Source organism: Camelus bactrianus, chromosome 5 (assembly GCF_048773025.1).
Source record: "Camelus bactrianus isolate YW-2024 breed Bactrian camel chromosome 5, ASM4877302v1, whole genome shotgun sequence".
Lineage (NCBI taxonomy): Eukaryota > Metazoa > Chordata > Mammalia > Artiodactyla > Camelidae > Camelus > Camelus bactrianus.
The window spans coordinates 53,667,420-53,690,324 of NC_133543.1; the positions used below are offsets into that span (position 1 = coordinate 53,667,420).

The 22,905-nt window shown below is 40.5% G+C and overlaps 1 protein-coding gene across 2 annotated transcripts in view; it reads left to right on the forward strand.

Annotated features, from left to right (window-relative positions):
• ITGA6 (integrin subunit alpha 6) overlaps nt 1-22,182 on the forward strand; it is a 76,369-nt gene extending 54,187 nt beyond the window's left edge. The window contains exons 12-26 of one of the 2 annotated variants that reach the window (XM_074363888.1): nt 1,874-2,034; nt 2,210-2,353; nt 3,766-3,881; nt 3,984-4,173; nt 4,264-4,347; nt 4,444-4,523; nt 4,675-4,752; nt 4,840-4,942; nt 6,367-6,540; nt 7,846-7,944; nt 8,034-8,144; nt 8,244-8,342; nt 14,488-14,613; nt 17,676-17,805; nt 19,967-20,104. In XM_074363888.1, the coding sequence (XP_074219989.1) occupies nt 1,874-2,034; nt 2,210-2,353; nt 3,766-3,881; nt 3,984-4,173; nt 4,264-4,347; nt 4,444-4,523; nt 4,675-4,752; nt 4,840-4,942; nt 6,367-6,540; nt 7,846-7,944; nt 8,034-8,144; nt 8,244-8,342; nt 14,488-14,613; nt 17,676-17,783 (1,673 nt within the window). In that variant the 3' untranslated portion in view covers nt 17,784-17,805; nt 19,967-20,104. Of the gene's footprint in view, nt 1-1,873; nt 2,035-2,209; nt 2,354-3,765; nt 3,882-3,983; nt 4,174-4,263; nt 4,348-4,443; nt 4,524-4,674; nt 4,753-4,839; nt 4,943-6,366; nt 6,541-7,845; nt 7,945-8,033; nt 8,145-8,243; nt 8,343-14,487; nt 14,614-17,675; nt 17,806-19,966 lie in introns of both variants that reach the window. The other variant, XM_074363887.1, reaches the window with a different exon arrangement.
• Nucleotides 22,183-22,905: the final 723 nt, after the last annotated feature.

Here is a 22,905-nt window from a genome sequence, read left to right on the forward strand (position 1 = left end):
AATGCACCCACACCCTCCCCAGCTCTTGCTGTGAGGGGCACTCAGCATGTAAGCCTTCGTCTGGTTCATTGTGAAGGTAGCAGGTCACTGATAAATGGATGATGTCAAGGCTCACAGGGGCCTAAGATGGAGGCACGTTTCATTTGGCAGCCGTGACATTTAAGAATTCTTCAGATGGACACAGAAATTACCATTGAAACTGTTGTTTCTGAATTTTGGTCTTATGCATTGGAACAGCTATTGTTTCAACATAAGAGTAACGTCACTGTGTGTACGTGTGTGTGCCGATGTGCACTGGGTATATGTTGACGTGTGTGCCTGTCGATCTAGCCTACAGATCGTATTTGTGTCTGGTGTTGTGCTGTCCCTGGGGAGTGCAGTGGTGAACAGATTGGGGTGGTCCCTTTGCCTGGGGAAGATGATCAGGCAATTACAGTACAGTGGGCCAAGTGTAGTGATTAGAGAAATAGAAGTGTCTGACCCCCCAGGATGGGGCAGGAGAGGCTTCCTGGAGGCAGTGAGGTCCACACTGAGATCTGAAGGAGGAGTATTATATCCAGGCAGTGAGGGAGAGGCAAAAAGGGAGGGGGTCCAGCTGGCAGAGGAGAGAATGACTCCTGCAGAGGCCTAGAGAAAGTGGGAACCCACACATCTGAGAGGCTTTTTATAAAGCAGTCGTCTTTTGTGTTTGTGACAGAGGCTTAGGAGCTGGCCCTGCCTCTGTCTCTTACTGTGTGACCCTGGGCCAGTCACCTAGTTCTGTGTACTTCTGTGTCTTCACCTGCAAGAAGAAGATATTAAAACAGATGCTCTCAGAAAGATCTCTTCCAAACTTTAACATGAGCATGAGAATGTGGGTTATGTATTTTCTCCATTTCCTGGACCAGATTTTTTTTCCTTGAGGCCACCTTCTCTGGCCCTGTACACACTTCGGTTTGCTTCGCCTTCTGATGGTTAGTGAATGATTAATGATAAATAAATGTAAGTAGTTCAAGTATTGGCCCCTAAAGAAACAAAGCTGCTACGTTTAACAAACTGGCAAAGAGTGTGTCCTGATCATCCGAATCCTAGCTTGTCTATGAGCTCCCTGAGTGTGGGGAATGGAGCCTAGGGTGTGCCTTCTGGGGTTTGGAAGTGGAAACCTTGGTTGTGGGAGTTTTATTAGCTGACAGATGTGCCCTCTAGCCACTGAGAGGGGTTCTTTTACCTCTCAATTCTTTTTCTTTTATAAGCAAAAAGTCTCATCCTATTGTCAAAAGTTGTCTCCATCTTTAATGTATGTATTATTCCTGCTTTTTAGACAGCTATCCTTTATCCCAGCTTCTTAAACTTGGATGTATGTTAAGAACCACCTGTTGATCTTTTTAAAATGCAGATTCTGGTTAAGTGGGTCTGGCTGGGGCTCAAGGCGCTGCATTCCTGACGTAGCTCAGGAGAAACTGCTGCTGCTGATCTGGAGACCAGTTTTGAATTTAAGTGTCAGATTGTGGAAGAGGGGGTGGTTTTAGGCCCCTAGGGTGTGTTGGGTGCCCTCCGTAGAGGTAGTACTCAAAGAGTTCTCGGAATGTAGCCAGAAACGGAGTTCTTAGATTCTGCTCTGAGGTTTTGACTTATTCTTGAGCTCCCCCAGGTGGCCCAATGGAAATATAACTTTCAAACACGGTGAACAGCCATGGGCAGGAAAGGACAGCTTGATCTGAAACATCAGGCAGTCAGGATGTACGTTACCAGGAAATACTGCAGAGAGACGATGGCAGTGGGAGAGAGCGTTCTACAAGGAATTAAACTATTTTTAAAAAGAGCTCAATGTACTTACAGCTGTGCTGTGCATGAATGCACTTTAAGGTCGTATAACGCTGTTGACTTTGTCTAGCCATTGTGGGCACACTGGAGGCTGAGAAAGAAAGAAGAAAATCTGGGCTGTCATCAAGAGTTCAGTTTCGAAACCAAGGTTCTGAGCCGAAGTATACTCAAGAGCTCACTCTGAACAGGCAGAAGCAGAAGGCGTGCGTGGAGGAAACCCTCTGGCTCCAGGTGAGGGCGTCAGACGGTCAGATCTGTTTTTTAAAGGGGACAGAGTGGGGTCTTGGTGACATATGTAGATCTGACATTATGCTAGCAACCCATTATCTGCTACAAAGTAAAGCACTGCTTTGCAGTTCCCTAGTAGCGTTTACACCGCACTTAACTCTCTCTGCATACTTTTCAGGAAAATATCAGAGATAAGCTGCGTCCCATTCCCGTAACTGCTTCAGTAGAGATCCAAGAGCCAAGCACTCGGAGGAGAGTGAACTCCCTTCCAGAAGTTCTTCCAATTCTGAATTCAAACGAACCCAAGTCGGTTCATACAGATGTAAGTCTTTCTGACTTCCATTTCGCCAAAGTTTTTGCCATATTATTATGCTAAATCAAACATCTCTGAAGGCAATAGAATGAGTGATTTGCTTTTGTATTAAATTCTTTTGTATTAAATAAGCTTTTTAATGCATGCGGAGTTTGAGAAAATGTGTTTCCCAAATTAGCAATGAATACAGAAACATACAGAATACAATTTGGAGCCAGAGAGTATTTTTCTTAATTTTTGGCCACTGCAGCTTCAAGACTATAATTGATAGAATTTATTATTCTCCCATTAGGTTTCTCCTATAGCTGTATGTAGAAAGAAAGATACATTGTATTTTACCATTGAGAACATTAAAATGTGGAAAAAAAACTGTTAGTCTGAATATTAAAATCAAGCAGTATCAAAATTCAGCAAAGCAAAAATGTATTAGTGGTGAAATAGTCATTGGGTGCCTAATGTAGCCTGTGTAATCCTTGGAAGCAAAATTTATATTAATAGCTTGCGGTATACCTCCTATGAGATGGAGTCTGTTTGCTCAGGTTTAGGATGGCAGAGATGCAAGATGAGGCTGGAGGACCGTGACATCTTGATTTGGCATTCATGTCCTTGTTGTCAAAATCCAGTTGGTACTGGAGTGTCCACTCTGAGGCTCTTGGTTCTGGTGGCCCACTGACAAAGCTCTTCACGAGTAAGTCAGGCTTAGGGGCTAATGCCTGAATCTGCACATTGTGATCTGTATTGTCTCCAAGCCTTAGTTCCTTGTACCTTGTATACTTTTTAATATACTTTTGATGTCATTGATTATCACATTAATATTTCTAGTGTATATTCCAAACTATGTAGTCACGTTAAACATAACAAGCAAGGAGACCATTTTCCAAATTATTTATCACTGTGATTATCAAGCACCCCTCAGCACTGTGCGAGATACTCTACCGTTTGCTTTCCTGACCATAACCTCTGTTTTCCAATCTGCGCATTGGGGCTCTTAATAGTATCTCCCTCATAGGTCCATTGTGAGGATTCCATGAGTTAAAATGCGTAATCATGCGTTTGGTAGCACTGTCATCATTACTGGTAATTCTTTCAGCAACCCTACAAAGTAGGGTGGAGGTCGCCCCAGCTCACCTGTGATGAAGCCTAGACTCTGAAGGGTTCGGTGACCTGCCCGAAGCCACACAGCCGAGGGAGCGACAGAGGCAGGCTTATTCCTTCCTTGCCCCGCGGTATCTCAGTGCCCTGATCAGAGTGTTCTGGAGACACAGTTTTGTTAAAGGGTGTTCGATTCATGGCAGAGTATATTTGTAGCTTGAATTCTGCTGTATTAATTGTCACACAGGGAAGTGGGCTATAATAGGGAAACAGTCACCTAGTTGAGAGTCCTAAATGACATAAATTACAACGGTTTTGTTTTCCTCCAGGTGCACTTCTTAAAAGAGGGATGTGGAGAGGACAACATATGTAACAGCAACCTTAAGCTAGAATATAAATTTTGTACCCGAGAAGGAAATCAAGACAAATTTTCTTATTTACCAATGTAAGAATCACTCTGTAGTAATAGTAAAAATGACTCTGGCTTTGCAGTGACTTTGTTAAGAAAGGGTTACTGAGAACTTTGTCATTTTCTGTTTTTTAACAGTCAAAAAGGTATCCCAGAACTAGTTCTAAAAGACCAGAAGGACATTGCTTTAGAAATCACGGTGACGAATAGCCCTTCCAACCCGAGGGATCCCACCAGAGACGGAGATGACGCTCATGAAGCTAAACTCATCGCAACTTTCCCTGACACCCTGACTTACTCAGCATACAGAGAACTGCGGGCTTTCCCGGCAAGTATCGTTAGGACCAGGTTGGAGAAAAAACTAACACCATGTGGCAAGTGAACGTATTGTGCGATCTGGTGTGTTTTTCTGTTACAGGAGAAACAGTTGAGTTGTGTTGCTAACCAGAATGGCTCACAAGCAGACTGCGAGCTTGGGAATCCTTTTAAAAGAAATTCCAGTGTAGGTGATGCCTTCACATACTATATTTCAATGTTTTAAGTACCATTACAGCGTCGATATGCTCAGTCTGTGTTAACAGCTATTTCTGGTTTTTAGGTTACTTTTTATTTGATTCTAAGTACAACTGAGGTCACCTTTGACACCACAGATCTGGATATTAATCTGAAGTTGGAAACGTAAGAGTTCCTTCAACCTTCCGTTCAGAATTATTTCTTGAAAACACAGCCAGTCAATGAATTGGCCTTTATCTAGCTCATAAAAGAAGCGTAATTTAATGAGAAAACTGACTGTTAAAATAAAACCCTATTGTTTCCTTTTCATTTTCAGAACAAGCAATCAAGATAATTTGGCTTCAATTACAGCTACAGCAAAAGTGGTTATTGAACTGCTTTTATCGGTCTCCGGGTAAGTGTTTGTGTTTAGCATAACAAATCAGTGTTTGAAAGAACCATTTACATTCCTCACTAAAACTGGTGTTTTTTAATTTCACAGAGTTGCTAAACCATCCCAGGTGTATTTTGGAGGTACAGTTGTTGGTGAGCAAGCTATGAAATCTGAAGATGAAGTGGGAAGTTTAATCGAGTATGAGTTCAGGGTAAGTGGCCGCAGCGGTCCTTTTATTCTATATACTGGAAGCTAACATTATATATGGTGTTGAATATGTAATTTTAATAAATAATATCAATAAACATGATAAAGTGAGTTTGCGAGTTTTTAAACACTATCCTGGCTTAGGGTAAAAGTTGTGTCTTCCAGAATGGAGAGCCACAGCTGTCATTCAACATAGGACTTTGTTCAGAATCCAGTTCAGGTTGGTCTTTTTCTTATTAGAGAGTTTTAGTGTATATGTGGTGTAGAGACAAAGGAATTCTCGATTTTCGCCCCCAGAGTCTGTCTGTAAAGCAAAAACCTCAAAGTAGTTTGTGTTTGGCTTTAGAATGTGTTATGATTTATTTCTTCCTCTGTTACAAGGTCATCTCTCTTATTGCTTGTGGTTAATGTTCATTGACCTTTCCCATGCCCAATTTCGTGATGGTGAATGTGGCTTTGGCGTAAGCCAGTGAGGAAGACTAATGATTGCGCTGACCCATTTCAGAGTAGCTGGTCACAGTGACTCGTAAGTCCAGGGGCGTGAACATAAACACACGGTACAGAGGTGGCTCATAACTCATGTGGGTTTGGGTCTGTGCGACTCAAATCGTGTACCTGAAAGTGTCGTGACCATGTTGAGGTGAAAGTGAAGTGGCACAAATGGGCCCGCCCTTGACTCCAGCAGGATGAAGACACTGAATTCTCCTCTGCGCATCTCTTAGCTTTACAGGCACAGCTGTGACAGGTAGGGGTGGTGGTTATGACACCGCCTTTGCAGGTGTAGCTGAGCTACTCCGGGTCTCAGTTGTTTTCCCGAGCCTCCCCTGGGTGGTAAGGACAGAGGCAGCTTCATTTTTGCAGTCGTGGGGGACTTCTTAGAAGCAGGTAATGGGTGCACTGCCACCACACAGGCTTGGTCATCTGCCAGGCAGGGTGGTTACAGAGTCGCATGCAAACACACATGTGACTTCCCTGGGCATATGGAGAGTGCGGCATATCTACAGTGTAGATTCTGTTGCACACAGAAGTTGTTCCTGGATTGACTGAACAATCATTTCTCTTTGATCTTGATCTTTTTTCTTTCTTCCTTTTTTTTGGTTGGGGGTGTGGTAAGAAATAATTTGACCTATTATTTATTTATTTGCTTTTTAATGGAGGTACTGGGGATTGAACCCAGGACCTTGTGCATACCCAGCATGCATCTACCACTGAGCTATACCCTCTGCCCCCTTTCTATTTTTACTGACAAGAATCTTTAAGCACAAATCTCTATTTTGAATACCCTACCTGTAGTCCATTTTTGGAGCCTGTGCTGTTATTGTAGGATTATGCCAGATATTTCAGCTTTTTCTCTTGGCAATAGGAACTGCTTACTTAATCTTATGTTGCGAGAATTACACTGAGATAATACGTATTATTTTCTAACAGGTCATTAACTTGGGCAAACCTCTGAAAAACCTCGGCACGGCAACCTTGAATATCCAGTGGCCAAAAGAAATTAGCAATGGCAAGTGGTTGCTTTATTTGGTGAAAGTGGAATCCAAAGGGCTGGAAAAGATAGCTTGTCAGCCACAAAGTGAAATAAACCCCCTGAACCTAAAGGTACGTCAGTGGATTTCTCTCATGTCTCCGTAGATGTAAAGAAGAGAAGGGGGAAATCATTACTTTCCCTGGGAAACTGACATTCTGGCCTGTTGACTTTTTCTTTGGTGTCACAGTTTCTCTTTTATGGTTCAGTAACCAGGTCAGGCTAAGGAGTTCTGCTGATGAGGGACCATGGTGCACATAAGTCAGGGTCAGTCAAGTGCCTTTTGAAGAAAATGACATTTCTGTAGTTTTAAGGCCCAGTGTGACATCTAAGGAGGATGGGGACATGCTCCTGGGGATGGGCCAACCAGTGTTAACTCCTGGTGGAACCAGACTCATTCCAAAAGATGGTGGCACCTTAGCAAGTGACCTTGAAGCCTTTTCATTTTTTTTCAAAGTAGTGAATATTTATTGAGTACTTATTGTGTCTCAGGCACCATCCTAAGCTCTTTGCTGCATTTTCTCAGTTCATTCACTTGATAGTCCCATGAGGTATTTTTCTTATCGTCACCATATCATAGATGAGGACACTGAAAATCAGAGAGATTAACTTTCTCATAGTCGCTTGGGAGTTAAGAGGGCAGTGCATTCAAGCTTAGGTCCACACACTTTCAGAGTCTGCGCTGTTAACCCCTCTCTTGACAGCTCCACACTCACGTAACTGGCTTCTTCTTTACACTCCAGTTTGAAAGCGATTTGTTTTGTTATTGAATGTCTGTTTTACTGTAAATTCTAAGGTGACTGCATGTGATTAGTGTTCATAGTTGGTGGGTTATAGAATGATCCTTGTTCATCGGCTTGGAGAAGCAAGATGGTCCGTTATTCCTAATCTTTATTTTAAGAAACCTGGCATTTCAAAACATCTCCCTTGGCTTAGTTTTCAGTAGTCTACTTTGAAGAAGTCATATGCTAGATCTTTTTGCTCCTTTCCTGATCTTCAATGTCATTTATTTTTTCAAGATGTGCTGACTTTTTACCATACTGAGCTGGGTGCTTATGAGTACAGGAATGAGATTTTGATCCCTGATCTTGGGACGCTCAGTTTGGTGGGGAGACAGAAGAACAAAGAGAGCCTCTTTCTCTCTCTGAGTTTTAAGGAAATAAATTACTTTAATCAGGAAATTTGAAGTGAGGTTGGTAACAACACTTGGTGGATTTTACACTTAAATTACTTCTGCATCTTTGGTGATGGGAGAAGGGTAAAGATGAATTGTCGATCGTGTGAATTTGGCATTATTTGGGAGGGTGTGCTCTAGAGTGTGTACGACAGTGCCAAAGAATTACATTAGGTGGAACTATCTCGGGTATGATTCTTTCCAGAAGTCTCACAACTCAAGAAAGAAGCGAGAAATTGCCGAAAGACAGACGGACGATGGCAGAAAATTTTCTTTATTTGCCGAGAGAAAATACCAGACCCTTGTAAGTAGTTTTCAAGAGCTGTGCTGGACAGAGGGTGGCAGGGAGGGCTTCCCCAGCCTGTCACACTATGACTCTTCTTCTCTCCCCAGAACTGCAGTGTGAACGTGAACTGTGTGAACATCAAGTGCCCTCTGCGGGGGCTGGACAGCAAGGCCTCGGTGGTCCTGCGCTCCAGGCTGTGGAACAGCACGTTTCTGGAGGTGCGGCCCTGCCGCGAGCCCACACCCCGCGAGACATTGGCTGTCTCTTAGGGCATGTCTCTCTTCACTAATGCATCCGCTAACTGTGTCCCCAAACAGGAGTACTCCAAAATGAACTACTTGGACATTCTTGTGCGGGCTTCCATTGATGTAACAGCTGCCACCGAGAATATCAAGCTGCCAAACGCAGGCACTCAGGTGAGGATCCCCCTGTCTTCATACAGCTCAGAGCAAATCTGTCCCCTCCACCCCAACCTGCAGCCTGAGGATGGGCTGCTCTGGGACTTGTTTCCCTCATCGCACCGTTACACCCACTAAGGAGAAGGTAGATTGTGTCTTGAGGTGCTGCCCACCCTGAGCTGTATTTCAATAGAATCATGAGAAAAAAGAAGTGACTCTGGGGTCACCTGGGTCTGCGGTGAGGGGGGGTGGATTTGAGAGCTGCTGGCTCAAGGAGAAAATGGCTGCACCTCCCAGGTCTGTAAAGCCCCCACATCTTGTATCTTCCCTGATGCTGTCGCCATTGTTGGAGGTCCCCCCATGACGGTAACCTCACCGCATCATGGGGTAGCTCGTGGCATGTGTGGCCAGCTGAAGTTATTAGAAACAATCTCCAAATACGAATCCAGAATTGAATCTTAAAAAATCCATTCCTGGTTGTGCTCCCTGGAACAAGTCCAACATAAGTCCTCTCTCGGCCACATAGCAGCCTTTGAAATAATTGAAGGAAACTATCTTGCCTCCTTGGACAACATGCTCTTATTCTCTTTAGTACTAAGCACCCAGGTCTCCAGGTCCCTGTCCTGCCTGGCACAGCTGAACTGGTTCCAGGTCTCTCCCCATCCGGGGCTGGCCCCATTTGGGCAGTGTGACCCCCAGATGGGCAGAGCTGGACGTGCGGTCTGCCTAGTTTAGCTTCGCTGGAACTGCCTCCCAGCATCTCAGCCCCACGCTTCTGTCAGTCCAGCCTAAAATATGGTTTTTTAATGGTGGCTGGTGATTGTTTGCATTTCTAGCAACTACTATTTTTGTTTATGTTCTGCTAATACTTAGAGTGTTTTCATCAGAATTTGTTTTCAAGCTTTAGTCACCATATCCCATCCTTGAGCAATTAAAAAAAAATCTTAAGTGCATGCCTTTAGTGCATGCGATTTACTCACATTTTATGTGATTCACTTTTGGTCTGTTGTTTCAGTTTACTGCATAATTTTGCATCTTGATCATTTGCTCTTTCTTGACTTTCTATCCCCATAAGCTTTACCTTTTTTTAAAACCAAGAAACATGCCTTCTGTGTCTGCATCTAGGTAATTAAGAAAAATGTTGAACTGGAATAGGAGCAGAAGCTGGTTACCACAGTGAGGGAGGGGTTTCTTGTGGGAGTCTGACATCAACAGGGGCTTATATCAGTCTCTCAAATGACCACAGGTCACAGGTGGGAATGTTTTGCAAAAGAGACTGAATGGAGAAAGAAAGATTGTGAATTACTGTCCTTAAGTTGATCTACTGATCTGCTAACAGCAATGTCCTGCCTTAAGTCCTTTAGGCAGCTGAAAATTCAGTGAGTCTCCCCAGTCACTCTGGTTTCTGGAATACTGTGGCTGTTAGCTGTTAGAATGTGTCTTCCAAAACAGAGCACATTTGGGGCAAGTGCTAAGCTGGGCGGGATTCTGGAGCACATGGTGCAAACCAGGACTGTCCCAGGCTCACCAGGACATACCGTCACCTGGCCTTCTGTTGTCTTTGCAGGTTACTCCAGCCCACCTTTCTACTTTTTACCAGTAAGGCATCATAAGGACTGTCAGCTAAACCACACCCTCCCTGAGCATCCTTTCTCTCTGACTGAAGGCAATCGCTATAACTTTCTGTAACTTTGAATCAGCAACCCTGAGAATCACTGAGTTTTTAGAACTGGAAAGAGAAAGAATACTTTAGAGGGAAGGGGCTAACATGAATAAAGCATTAATAAAATGTCTACCATCTGTTAGATGCTTCACCTACATGCTATCCTTTAAACTTCAGAAGAATGCCAAGGTAGACTTTGTATCCATTTTACAAAAAAAGGAAGCAGGCGCAGAGAAGGATGTCATTTGGGCTCCTGGATTGAAACCTGTGCCTGTCTGACTTCAGGGCTCCTGTTCTTTGACTCTGTGACAGTTGCTCCCCATTAAGCCCCCAGATCTCAAGTTCAGATGAGAAAACTGAGTCCGAGGAAGATTGTCTCCCCCTCAGGACCAGCATGTGGAGGTGAGACCAGACCTTGGGCTCATGACTCCTCGTCAAGTGCTCTTGTTTTCTGGAAGATGATGGAACTGGGGCCCCTGGAATCCAGTCTAATGGCTGGGGCACAAATGCAGATGACGTTCTCTTGGGCATTTCGTGTTCTTGGGGCTGGGGGAACGTGTGCCTACTAGTGGGAATTGGAATCTTTGCTGGGATCCTGCTTGGTTTGTTTAATAATTGGTACATTTGAAAACATTATTAGTCTCACAACTAGAATACATTTCTTTTGAAAATGGAGACTTTTTTTCCATCTCTGATACTTCTGTTAATTGTGATTTCTGAGATACAATAGCTCAGATATCATATCTACACCTTCCTTTAGTATTTTAAGGTGCAGTTTTTGGGGGCCTGAAGATTTAAACTTAATTCAAGTGTCAGGATGCCTTCCGTTTTATTCCCCCACTTACTGAGGGTTTTAATTTCATCTTTATCTTGGGTCATCTATTCTTTCCAGTGTCTAGATCATTCTTCTTTGGAGATAGAAGCAAAGGAGGTTGAATAATTAATTCAGTCTTGTCTTTCAGTCTTAGTATTGAAATTTTCCCCATTGCTTTTACTCTAATCCCGGCTTAAAGAAGACTAAAAAAAACCTTTATGTTTCCATATAACCCAAGGAATTTCAAGAGATCTGTGTCCATTTCTTAATAAAATACTTTCAAACATTATTAGAACAAAGTCAGAGAGAGCTGGTCACCTAACTGAATCAGATAAGATGGTTACCTTTTAGCATCAATTAAACAAAAGCCATCCAGTTAAAAGCACTTACTAAGGACACAATGTGTGCTTTTCCTGCAAAAATGCTAGAGAAGCAAAGTTGAGTAAGACCCAGCGTCAATGTTAAGAATTTCACAGCCTAGGAGACAGTGTCTGTCTAGGTCTAGGAACCAGGAGAGAATTGTTGAAGGAGAGTATTACTTATGAGTTGTATTTATATACCCCCACTTCATTCCTAAGGAAGTAGAAAGAGTATCTAAGCTTCCTGGCTGCCAAAGATAATAGGAAATATGAAAGGCACATCATCCCTCAGGGGTAGGAGATTCTCTCTCTCTCTCTTTTTGGTTCTAAATTCAGAGAAGAACTTGAGTATGGATCCTTTGATAAGACATTTCTGATATGAAGAACACTTACTAAGGAGGGCTGGTGCCTTTATAATAGAGTTTTGTAAAAGATATGCAAGTCCCTTCATAGGGTGGTTTCCTATACTGGTGTTTAGCACAGAGGACGTTACATTCGAGAGTGATTTAGGGAAACCACTCTGGCGGGGGCAGGCTAATGTGGTCTCAGCACTGCTCACGGTGATGGAATTTTATGCATCAGCAGAGCTTAAGCCCTTTTCCCCTCTATGGGCACATGATGGATGAGGTTCACATGCACAGGTCATCCCTCTGGAAAGGCCGAGATTTTAATGAGACCAAAAAAAAAAAGTTTTGGGAGTTGGAGTAATTTCTACTCTCCTTAACCTGTCATTGTCCATCAATAACAGCTGCTGTGACAAGATGAGACAGGGCTTCCCGAGCTCTGGGAGTCACAGCTCACAGTCGGTCTCCTCTCTCCCGATTCTAAGGCCAGTCCCAGCTGAAGAATGACCCCTATCAAAGAAAACAAAACAAAACACTGCAGTTGACAGTTTAAGGAAACAGACAATAAAATCTTGCTGACTGGCCTCTATCCCCTTCCTGGACCACAGTGTGGCCTTGCACGCAGACTAGGTTTGCAGATCACATCTGTCCTTTAAATGTGTGAACCAGCCCCTAGCTTCAGTCCTCAGTCTTTGCTGCAGTGCGAATTGTTTTACATTTTCTAAAAGGCTCTAAGATCTGGTTTGAATGGTAGCCGACCTGGGACTTAAGCTCTCATCTGGGTTCGCACCTACGCCTCACCCCACCCTCAACCCCACAAAACCAAAAAATACCTGTTCAGCCCTTAAGCTGCTGGATTGCAGCCACTTATGGGAGTGGTTCCCCTCCTGATCAGCCATTTAAAAGGCTCTGGTGCTCACTGTGACTATAAGGCTGATTCCCCTTGCATGGGACCAGTCTCCACTCTCCACTTCAATGTTTTATCAGAGCTTATTCTCAAAAATGAGGATGGCCCTTCCGAGTCATCACCTTGCCCCAGGGACACACTGTGTGCCTTCCCTGTGCTACATACTAGGGAAGCAAAGTTAAATGAGATACAGCAGAGGCTCGTGGAAATAATCTTTTATCTTAGAATAGTCCAGTTTACTAGTCACATCAACTATATTATTTCTTCACTGGTCTCTCACCATTCTTTCTTCCCTACTTGGTGGGTACTCCTATGCTAGAACCAGTCATTTCAAAAAAAGGTTGTTTTAGCTTAAAGCTGGGACACCTGTTGGGGGAAGGGAGGCAAGGGGAAGTGAACCATGAGGCCCTCCTTGGGGCTGGGAGCTTGGGTGAAACCTCATTGAGAGCATAACAGGAAACGTAGTAGGTGATTAGGTGTTTATGCTGGAGACTCTAAATGTGAATTCTTTCCTATTAAATGTTTAAAGAAAAGCAGTTATTTCAAATATATCCTAATAAGCCAAATGAGGTTGAGAAGCTGTTTTCTAGTATAAGTAGGAAGGGAAGTACTTTAAGAAAAAAAATTTTTTATAGAGTTCAACTATAGAAGTAATAAAGCACAGTGTAGACATAGAGGCATTCTTAGGCAGCATCCAGAATTCAATACTAATAGAGAACACTTGACTAGGAACTCTTCTCAGAAGTTAAATTGCTCCAAGTTTTCTTTACCTTTCAATTTATAGTCTCAAAATTCAGAAAAAAAAAATCAGAAACTGAAAACTGGTAGATCTCTAATCAGTATGGTTTACAAAATCCTGTTTGTAGCTTTCACCAGGTCTTTTACATGCTCTGAAAAATAGTCTCCTGGCATCACAGAAATCCACTTGAATTCTAAACCCACACAACCAAGTTGTTGCAAATTGCCATGAGCAATGTTTTAGATTTCTGAATAAACACTTGTTGTATTGAATTGGTATTTGCCAGCTATCAAATGTTTAGACCTTAAGCTTCTTATCAGCTGCTGCTTAAAGCTCTGTGCTGCCTCTGAATGAATCCAGAGTCTAGTTTGCCCATTCGCATTGCTGTAGAAGATGACACCGAGCCATTTCAGGAAATTTTATTCTTTGTGATGGGCTTTAGTTTGCTATCTTGTTCCTGAAGTCAGATTCAACTGCTCGTTGCTCAGGAATCTAATACTGAAAAATAAGTGTTGGGTAAAAAGAAAGCTTTATTGAGGAAGCTGACAGTCCTGGGGAGAAGGTGGACTCATGTCTCAAAGAACCAACTCCCAACTCCCCAGGCTTTGCTCCGAGGGAAAAGAGGAAGGGACTACGTGCTGGGGAGGGGGACAGTCTTCTGTTTTCAGAGATGACTGTCTGGATTCTGTGGTTCCCAGTAGCCATCAAATCTTACTTGTAGTTGGAACATTATCTGAGCCATAAATCTCTGGTCAGCTGGAGGGCCCTGCAGGGTCCTGCTCAGTTTCAATCCTAAGAAAAGTTGAAGTGGTATCAGTAATGCAGTTCCATCAGTGTTTTTATATTTCATAACATCTTTAAAATCTGAGTGAGGAATGTAGGCTAATTGTGCATACAGTGATCCTTGTTGCCACTGTTGAATACTTAATTGAGAGAGAGGGGAATCATTCTCAAAAAGACACCAGGCTGTATAGATGTAAAAAGATTGGCTGTGTATTGATAATTGTTGAAACTTAGTGACAAATAAATGATGGTTCATTGTACAATCTTCTCTACTTTTGTTGATTACAAACATTTTAAAAAGGTAAGTTAGCAAAGAAATAATTACTTTGTCAGAACACAATCCAGCATTTTCCAGGTTCTGGGAAAAGATCTCCAAGAAATGCCTCTTGAAGCAGTATTCCATTATTAAAGGAAAGGATCTTACATCAAAAAGGCATCTCATCCAACCATAGTCTGCATTGTCCAAAATGTGTATGGAAGCAAAATTAGTACTGTAAACTCCCGGTATTAATTCTCTAATTTATAATGATACTGCTTTCTTTTATGCCCCATAGGTTCGTGTGACTGTGTTTCCCTCGAAGACTGTAGCTCAGTATTCAGGAGTACCTTGGTGGATCATCCTAGTGGCCATTCTTGCTGGGATTTTGATGCTTGCTCTATTAGTGTTTTTACTATGGAAGGTAAGTCATATCTAGCATTTGAGTTTTGTGAAAGGAATTTTATTTCACGTTTTTAAAAAAGTAAACTAACACTGATAGTATATAAATTTTTTTCATTGTTTCCTTTTCCTAACATTTTACTGTGAAAATTTTCCAACATACAGCAAACTTGAGAATTATATAATATCTAAATACCTACCTAATATTTTGTATTTGAAGGTATGTTTGTACACTGTAAGAAATTTCTTAAGTATATACATTTTGGTGTTTCATACATAATTTAGCATGTTTGGCAAATAATACTTAAATTTTTTTTTTACCACTATGGCATTTTCTTTATCTAAGATCAAATTCTGAATCTAAGCTAAATTTTTGGGTATCACATTAACTGGAATCTGTGTCCCTGTTAATTTCAACTTCTGTAAAGAAATGTTCATGGCAGCCATTGGGGCTTGTCACAGTTGTAGCCAGATTAGGAATAGAAAAGCATGAAATTTCTCAAAGTGGTTATCACTGCCTGTATCACAGAAGGAAGATTTGGGTTTAGTATGATGCTCTTCATTAGAATTTGGTCCTGCAAATATAATATAGTATCTTCCCCCTGCTTTCTACCAATGAATAGCCTATGTTACAAAAAAAGTATGAGATGGATGTGTACTTTTGTTGCCAGAGATTATGGATTATTCTCAGTGAGTAATGGAGGTTCACAGACCCTTATCAACAATTACAACTTGTAAAAAACTCAGAACAAAGTTTGTAATGACTTATTTAGTAGCACAACTTGATATGATGGGAGAAGAGGTTATTTATAGACTTTATCCTTTATTCATTAGTCTCACTGCAGAAATACTAATTTTTTGATTACTATGACATTATGTATGCAGTGTATTACTTTTCTAAAATGCCAGAAATTCTGGATTTACAAACATGTCTGGTCTAGTGGTAAAGGATTAGGAAACGCAATCATTAATCTCTAGGATCAAACCATCCTTATCTTTTCCTTGGATCCGAGAGGATAATTAACAAGGGCTCAGGATATTCTCACTTTCAAATATTGGTCATCTCTTTTTTGCTTAATTTTTCCAAGTAACTTCCTTTTGCCAATCTTGGATAATTTTCTCGTGTTCTCCGATTGTGTAATTGAAGCTTGGTGTCTGTTCGTGCCAAGACTCCTCCTCCCATGGGATGTTAGCCAGTCCTACCTCTGATGTTTACTCCAGGTAGTAGGTTTCTCTGATAAGCACAGCCAGCCAATACAGGAGATGCTCTAGAAATTATGTTGATATTGAAAACTGAATGTGAGGTTTGATATTTGAGGGTGGCCTGCTGCTCTCTGGAAGAAGTCACAAGGACAGTCTTTTTCAGAGCAAGTCAACTGGCAGTCTATAATGAAGGTAGGTTGAGAGTTAAGAAACCCAAGCTATTTAATCTTGCACAAGGCATTTCATCCCCCTGGGGTTTGCCTTCGCTGCTTATTAAGTGGATTGGACTAGGTGATCTCTCTCTCTTTTTTCTTTTTTTTGGATGTTCTAAAGTATCCAGACTCACAGGTGAACTCTAAAGTAATCAGACAACTTCTACAACCCCCACATGAAAATCACTTTTATTTTTACTTTTCTTTCTGAAACTGAACTATTTGTTTTTATGTGTTAAAATAATAGAATTTGAGGGCCAGAAAGGACTCCAGTTCAGCAGCCTTTAAATTGGGTTTTGTACATCTATATAGGTTCCAAGACTAAGCTAGGCAGGTGGGGGTAGGGCCAACGTCCCCACTTCAACAATAGTAGTTCTGACTTATTTGCTTAAATATCAGGATTCTACATAGGATTTCGGTTGGGGAGTGGGGTGTCGGTCCTCCAGGCTGGTCCAGGCACCTTCATTTTGTAAACAAAGATGACCATGCCCCATGGATATTAAGAACGTTGCCAAGTTAGAGGCATAACCAGGAATCTTGGTTCCTGGTTCATTCCTTTCCTCACTTTATTTAATAGCGCATGTAATTGAAGGTTGGCTGGGTGTGCTTACTTACAGTAAGTTGAGAGTCACAAATAAATATCAAGATAAATAGTTTAGATCAATGCTGCCCAATAAAACTCTGTAATAATGGAAATGTTCTGAAGCTGCATTATCTATTAAAGTAATCACTATTCACATTTGGCTGTTGAGCACTTGGAATATGGCTAGTGCAACCAAGGCACTGACTTTTAAATTTAATTTAAATTTAAAGAGTCACACGTACTTAGCAGCTACCACTTATATAAAGCAGATCTAGATTTTTATCTTCATGGCAGGCTAGGATGCAGAATTTTCTGGGGAGGGAAGAAATTTGTTCAATCAAGTACATTTCAAAGTGCAGCTCCATGGCCTTATGAACTAGATAAAAGTAAACAGAAAAGGTTCTCCATGGCTGAATGAGGAAATTTTAGTAGAAAGTGGAATTACAGTTTTATACTCATTTACAGTGACCTAACCTGAGCAGCGTAGGTTCCTGCCACTTAAGTGTTAGAGTGGTTCAGAGTGTGGGGAAATGACAGCAATCATTGCTTCATGATGATGTATTTGGATTTATATTGTGATTTATCCCACAAAGGCTTCACCTTAGATGGCATTTATTCTATAAAACTCACTGTGAAAAGCAGAAAAATACTCACAGTATCTATTTTATTTAGATTTGTGCTGTCTTAGAGAATTTATTCTTTAACTTTGGAATCAATAAACTGTAGATGTCAATCTTTTGCCTATTTTTGGAGTCGATATTCTCTGCAAGAAGAAACCATCAAAAGATATAACCAGATGTGTATATATTTTCCCCTTTCAGATGATTTTGTTTCCCTCAGGATTCGTTACAAATGGAAAAATCAATTAGCTGACTAATGTCATCCATATAAAATCTGACCAGAGACCCATGGTAATAGAGTTGGGTTAATTGCTGTCACAATGTAATATAGTACAGGAGCTGTTCCCTTTTGGTTGGTCCACAGTGCTCTCTTTGTAAACAAGCTATAAATAAAAAACAGGTTAAAATCTGAGATTTTCTTTTACACAAAACTGTAAAACTGACTAAATACCTTGCTTCCTTGTAGTGTGGTTTCTTCAAGAGAAATAAGAAAGATCATTACGATGCCACATATCACAAGGCTGAGATCCATGCTCAGCCGTCTGATAAAGAGAGGCTTACTTCTGATGCATAGTATTGATCTACTTCTGTAATTGGTAATTGATCAATGTTTTTAATTGCTAGCTGTGGGACCTGCTATGGTTGTGGTGGCTAACTTTAAAAGCAACAGCTTGCTGTGTGTGTCCCATTAACAGACGTTTCCAAATGTCCACAATGGCTTGCCTTGCTTGAATTTATTTTACTTTATTTATTTCACTTGAAAGCTTACAGTGTTTTAAAAAATGCACAAAGAATCTTGTTGCAGGTGAGTTATTTTGTGGTGTTGTTATTGTTAAATACCACCCACAGCACTGAAGAAAACTGCAAACTATATGTACACACAAGAGGAGGCTTTAGACCTCTGTACAAACCCAGTTTGCCCCACGGTGTTAATCAAGTATCTAGCATCCCACTTGGAATTTCAAAGATGCATAAGAAATCATTCCAGATTTCTTGTCCATTTTGGAATTCCCCACAGGTAGAAGCTTGTGTTGACTGCCTAATTAACCTGTTGCATGTTGGAAACATTGTGTTTCTCTTGAAGAGAAGGCTTTCTCACTGTCATCTTTTGGATCTCCTTGCTATAAAGTGATGGGGGAAGGCTTGGAATGCTTTTATTGTTGCTCAGGAATTGTTTTACGCTAGCTAAGCATGCAGCTTCCTTTCCCTGCGTTATCTACTACAGGTCAAAGACCATTACAACAGACTATAACTACTGGCATGATGGACATTATGACCAGCTTCAGAAGATGGTTCTTTGCCAATGTGGCCTTCAGTATACAAACTTCTAATATAAAAATGCTGTGGACAGTTTTTATTTCAATATGTTGTAATGGAGTTTGATCTTGTTTCATGTTCCTGGAGATTTTTTCAACCCTGGGTCTCAGTTGAGTTTAAGTTCGTGTTTGGCTCCTTTTATTTGTAAATCCATGGAAATGGGAATTGGCAGCGATTCGTTTTTCCATTTCTGTGGGCACAAGGGGATAGAATTACTCCTGTAATCCCTCCCCATGGCACTGTCATGATGAATCCCAACATTTCCATTCCAGTTTTATATGTCACCCTTGATTTCCTTCTTTGTTTAAATGGGGCAAGAGCCACATTTGTAATAGATAGGTGTTTTGGCTTTTTTGCAGAGAATAGAACTAAGGCCTCAGAGTAAAAATTCTTGCTCCATTTTTCCTATTGATTTAGTGATAACTATGTACATAATTTTATTTTGCCCCATGACAGGTTCATAAAACCATTCACAATAAATGTTCTGACATTAATCAACCATTCTAAGTATCTTGCTCATCCACTTTCTATCCACAGTTTCAAATTAAAAACACATCTTTTAAAAAACACATATATTTTATTCATTTAAAAAATTCAGTCTGATTTTAAAATTTACAGATATGTTCTCAATATAAATCTATTTGGATCAGACTGAATTTTTGTAAAGACTAATAAAATATATATTCATTAATTTAAATGTACATGTTGCCTCACCTTTTGCAAAAAAAAAAAATTAGGGAATGCTCTGAAATTTAATCTAGTGATAACTTTCCTCAAATTCTTTGCATGATTGATTTTATTGCAGAACACAGTTACTACATGATTAATGAAACAGCTTAATTTGGAAGCACAACTGGAAATCCAGGCAGTATAAATTACCCTCTAGCTATTGAGAGATGTGTACTGGAGCCTCAGAGGAGGGAGGATTCTTAAATTGACACCCCTGAACACTGACCTGTTCAAACAGTAATTTGTAAAATATTTGTGACCTGATTTCCATTTTGTTAGTGGAAGAGGGGCATGAAATAATCTTTGGCTTATGGCCTTGAAAAATTTTGTCCTTTAAATTAACATGATGTTCTAACAGTCTGAAAATTAGATCTTTTACACATAGTATTGTGATTATTAAAAAAGGAGGCACTATTTCATAAACCTTTCCACTGTTGAAGGTAGCTTACGTTGTTATAAAATGTAAAGACAAGATGGAAAAGGGGACTTTTCTTCCAGTCTTACAGCTGTACTGTTCCGTTTATTCCCGCTGGCTGTTATCATTTCTTTTTGACCTATTAATTCCTTCTTAAAAGAAAACCGTGTCTTTTATTCTTTGTCTAAGTCCAAAGATAGGCATAGCTGAACAGAAAGCTTAGGCGTGCCCATCTGGTGGACCTGCTTTTCTTGGAGTTATTTAATTGTTTCTGTTTCTTTTTCCCCCTTCTCCAGTGTGGATTCTTTAAACGCTCTAGGTACGATGATAGCGTTCCCCGATACCATGCTGTAAGGATCCGGAAAGAGGAGCGAGAGATCAAAGATGAAAAATATAACGATAACCTTGAAAAAAAACAGTGGATCACAAGGTGGAATGAAAATGAAAGCTACTCGTAGGGGGGCCAGACAAGCTTCACAGTACCCAAACTGTTTCCCCCACCCCAACTCAGAAATTCAGGTGGATTTAGAAGCCTGTTCAATACCTGAACATTGATTTCAGACAGACAACACACAATACGAGCCTACAGTGCTAACTGCGGACGTGGTTACATAGCTGAGGCTCCTATTTGGCACAGCCAAATTTAAAGCTGTTAGAATGGATTTTTCTTTAACTGCCTTAATTTAATGTTCTGGGTTGCCTTTGTTTTTGGTGTGGCTGACTTACATTGTGCTGGGGAAGGGCCTGCCCAGTTGCATGCCCACAACACCCTCCCAATAGTGTAGCTGGAAGAAGGCACCACAGTCACCACACCAACAGAGTGACCGTCCCGACCTCGGCACCGCCTCTGCAAACGTTCTCCTCATGGGACTGGAGAACCTGTAAGTTCCCTGTCCTGCATCACAAGACTATGCGATCAGGGTGGCTGTGTTCCTCTTAAAGTGCCCTCGTAAATTAAATGTGCAATAGAAGGTGATTCCCATCCTGCCATCTTTTCCCATTTCCTAGATGTGTGAATCCCACTCACGCCAAATACATACACATTTCATCCCCCTTTCACTAAAACACACAGGTGTAACAGATTTGAATGCTAGTTATACTTATTTGTATATGGTATTTATTTTTCTTTTTTTACCAACTATTTTGTTATTGACTAACAGGCCAAAGATTGTCCAGTTGACCCTTCAGGTTGGATTAAGCAATCAGAATTAGAACATGAGAGGTCATTGGTTGGACCTGAATTATTTACTGCAAAAAGAAAATAATAGTTCTTTATAAATGTACCAGAGAGTTGTTATACTTGACAGATAAGTTTAAGTTATTAAAACATCTCCCTTCATGACAGCCCTCACCCCCCCAAGCCCAAAACATTCAAGAAATAGGATTTAACTGTAAAATGTTTAATTTTTATCAGACATTGGATATTTTTTAGTTTAGAACCCTGTGTGATGTTTCTGAATTGGATGCTATAACTTTCAGGAACTCTTGGAAATAATGGGTTTGTTTGTTGAACTTCACTGCAGTTTAGTCACTGCTGCAAATACTGTATATTCAGGACTTGAAAGAAATGGTGAGTGCCTATGGTGGATCCAACCGATCCAGCGTCAGACTACTGAATCCTGATACCAAAAATCAGAACATCGTGGCTTTTATGTTTTTCAGTGTTATTGGAATCATTTAATCAGTGAGTCGATGTTCTGTTTTTTGCTTTGTTTCCTTCCCTGCCTATATCCCCCCAAAGACTTTGGGACTACTCTACCAAGAACTTTAAATTGTTTTTTAGTTTTAAAAATGAAGGGGAGGGACAAGGAAGATACTATTATATACATTCAATAGAGACTGAATAGTATGAAAGCTAAATTTTTAAAAATTACTGCACTTCAAAATGTTAAGTTATATGGGGGGCAGCAAACAGGTGCTAATTTGTTTCGCTATAGTGTGAGCAGCATCTCAGAATCTTTCAAAAGAACAAAATACAGCTATGTGTGCCATTGTTGCTTTGGAGTTTTAATTTTCTTTTTTCTTTTCTGAAATCTTATGCCCTTAAGATGCTAAGGACATTATTCTAGTTGTAATTTTCTGTTTGGAATTTTCATTAACAAAAATAGTTTTACACGTGATATTTTGTTTACAGAAATTTCTCTAAAACAGGTCATAACAGTGTTTAAAATCTCAGTTTCTTGCTTAGGTAATTTGGAACCTAATGCACTGGCTTTCTAGGTGGCCGAGAAGCTGGTATTTTAAAAGTGTTTATAGACCTTTGTTGTAAAAACGAATGTCCTGAAAAGGGGAGGTGGGTGGGGGTGCAAGGGTGGTTCAACAACAAAAGAAACAAGAATGTAGTGGTGTTTAAATTTGTAATTGTTAAAAATGTCATCTCAAGTCAAGTCACTGGTCTGTTTGCATTTGATACATTTTTATACTAACTAGCATTGTAAAATTATTTCCTGATTAGAAAATACCTGTGGATATTTGTATAAAAGTGTGAAATAAATTTTTTTATGAAAGTGTTTATTGCTTAGTAACACAGCATGGTATATGTGAAATTATAAATAACCTTCATTGCCTTTCTTTTTATTGCAAGCTAAACTATAAAGTTTTTGATGTTTTAATTTAATCGGTACACTAAGAATAATCTCAGATCAGCCAAAGATTAGTGCATGCCCCCAAAGTGCAATGTAAATATGGTTGATGAGATTTTCCCCTTTTGGCTCTACTGTTCAGTTGAAAATATTTTCAAAAGAAAACAAACTTAAAGATAGTTTGTGCAAGATACCTACAAATTGGGAGATGTCTATATGCATTGATTCACCTACTTCAAAAAGCTTATTATGCTCATGAAGGATAGGGTATCATTTAGCAATGGTACCACGGCATGAAGAATGCAGGTTCTGTGGCTAAGTTGCCTCCTTAGAACACACCTGTGATGTAACGCGGCCCAGCTGTGACATGCATCGTTATACTGATCACCAAGGACTGATTAGGCAGAATTGACAGGTCAGAAAATACTTTCTTCACCAACGGATTCTATTTAAATTTAAGGAGTTTTATAGAACTTCTCTAACTGGATTATCATAATTTAATAAGTATAAGGCATGTATATAGTGCCCAGACAATATAGCATACCCTGGCATGAATAAACGGCCATTCTAAAGTGTATTATCTGTCCAGTCTATTAGGTAATTGTTTTCCGTTGTACTTGGTATTACAAATTAAATCGTAGCCTTTTTAGTTC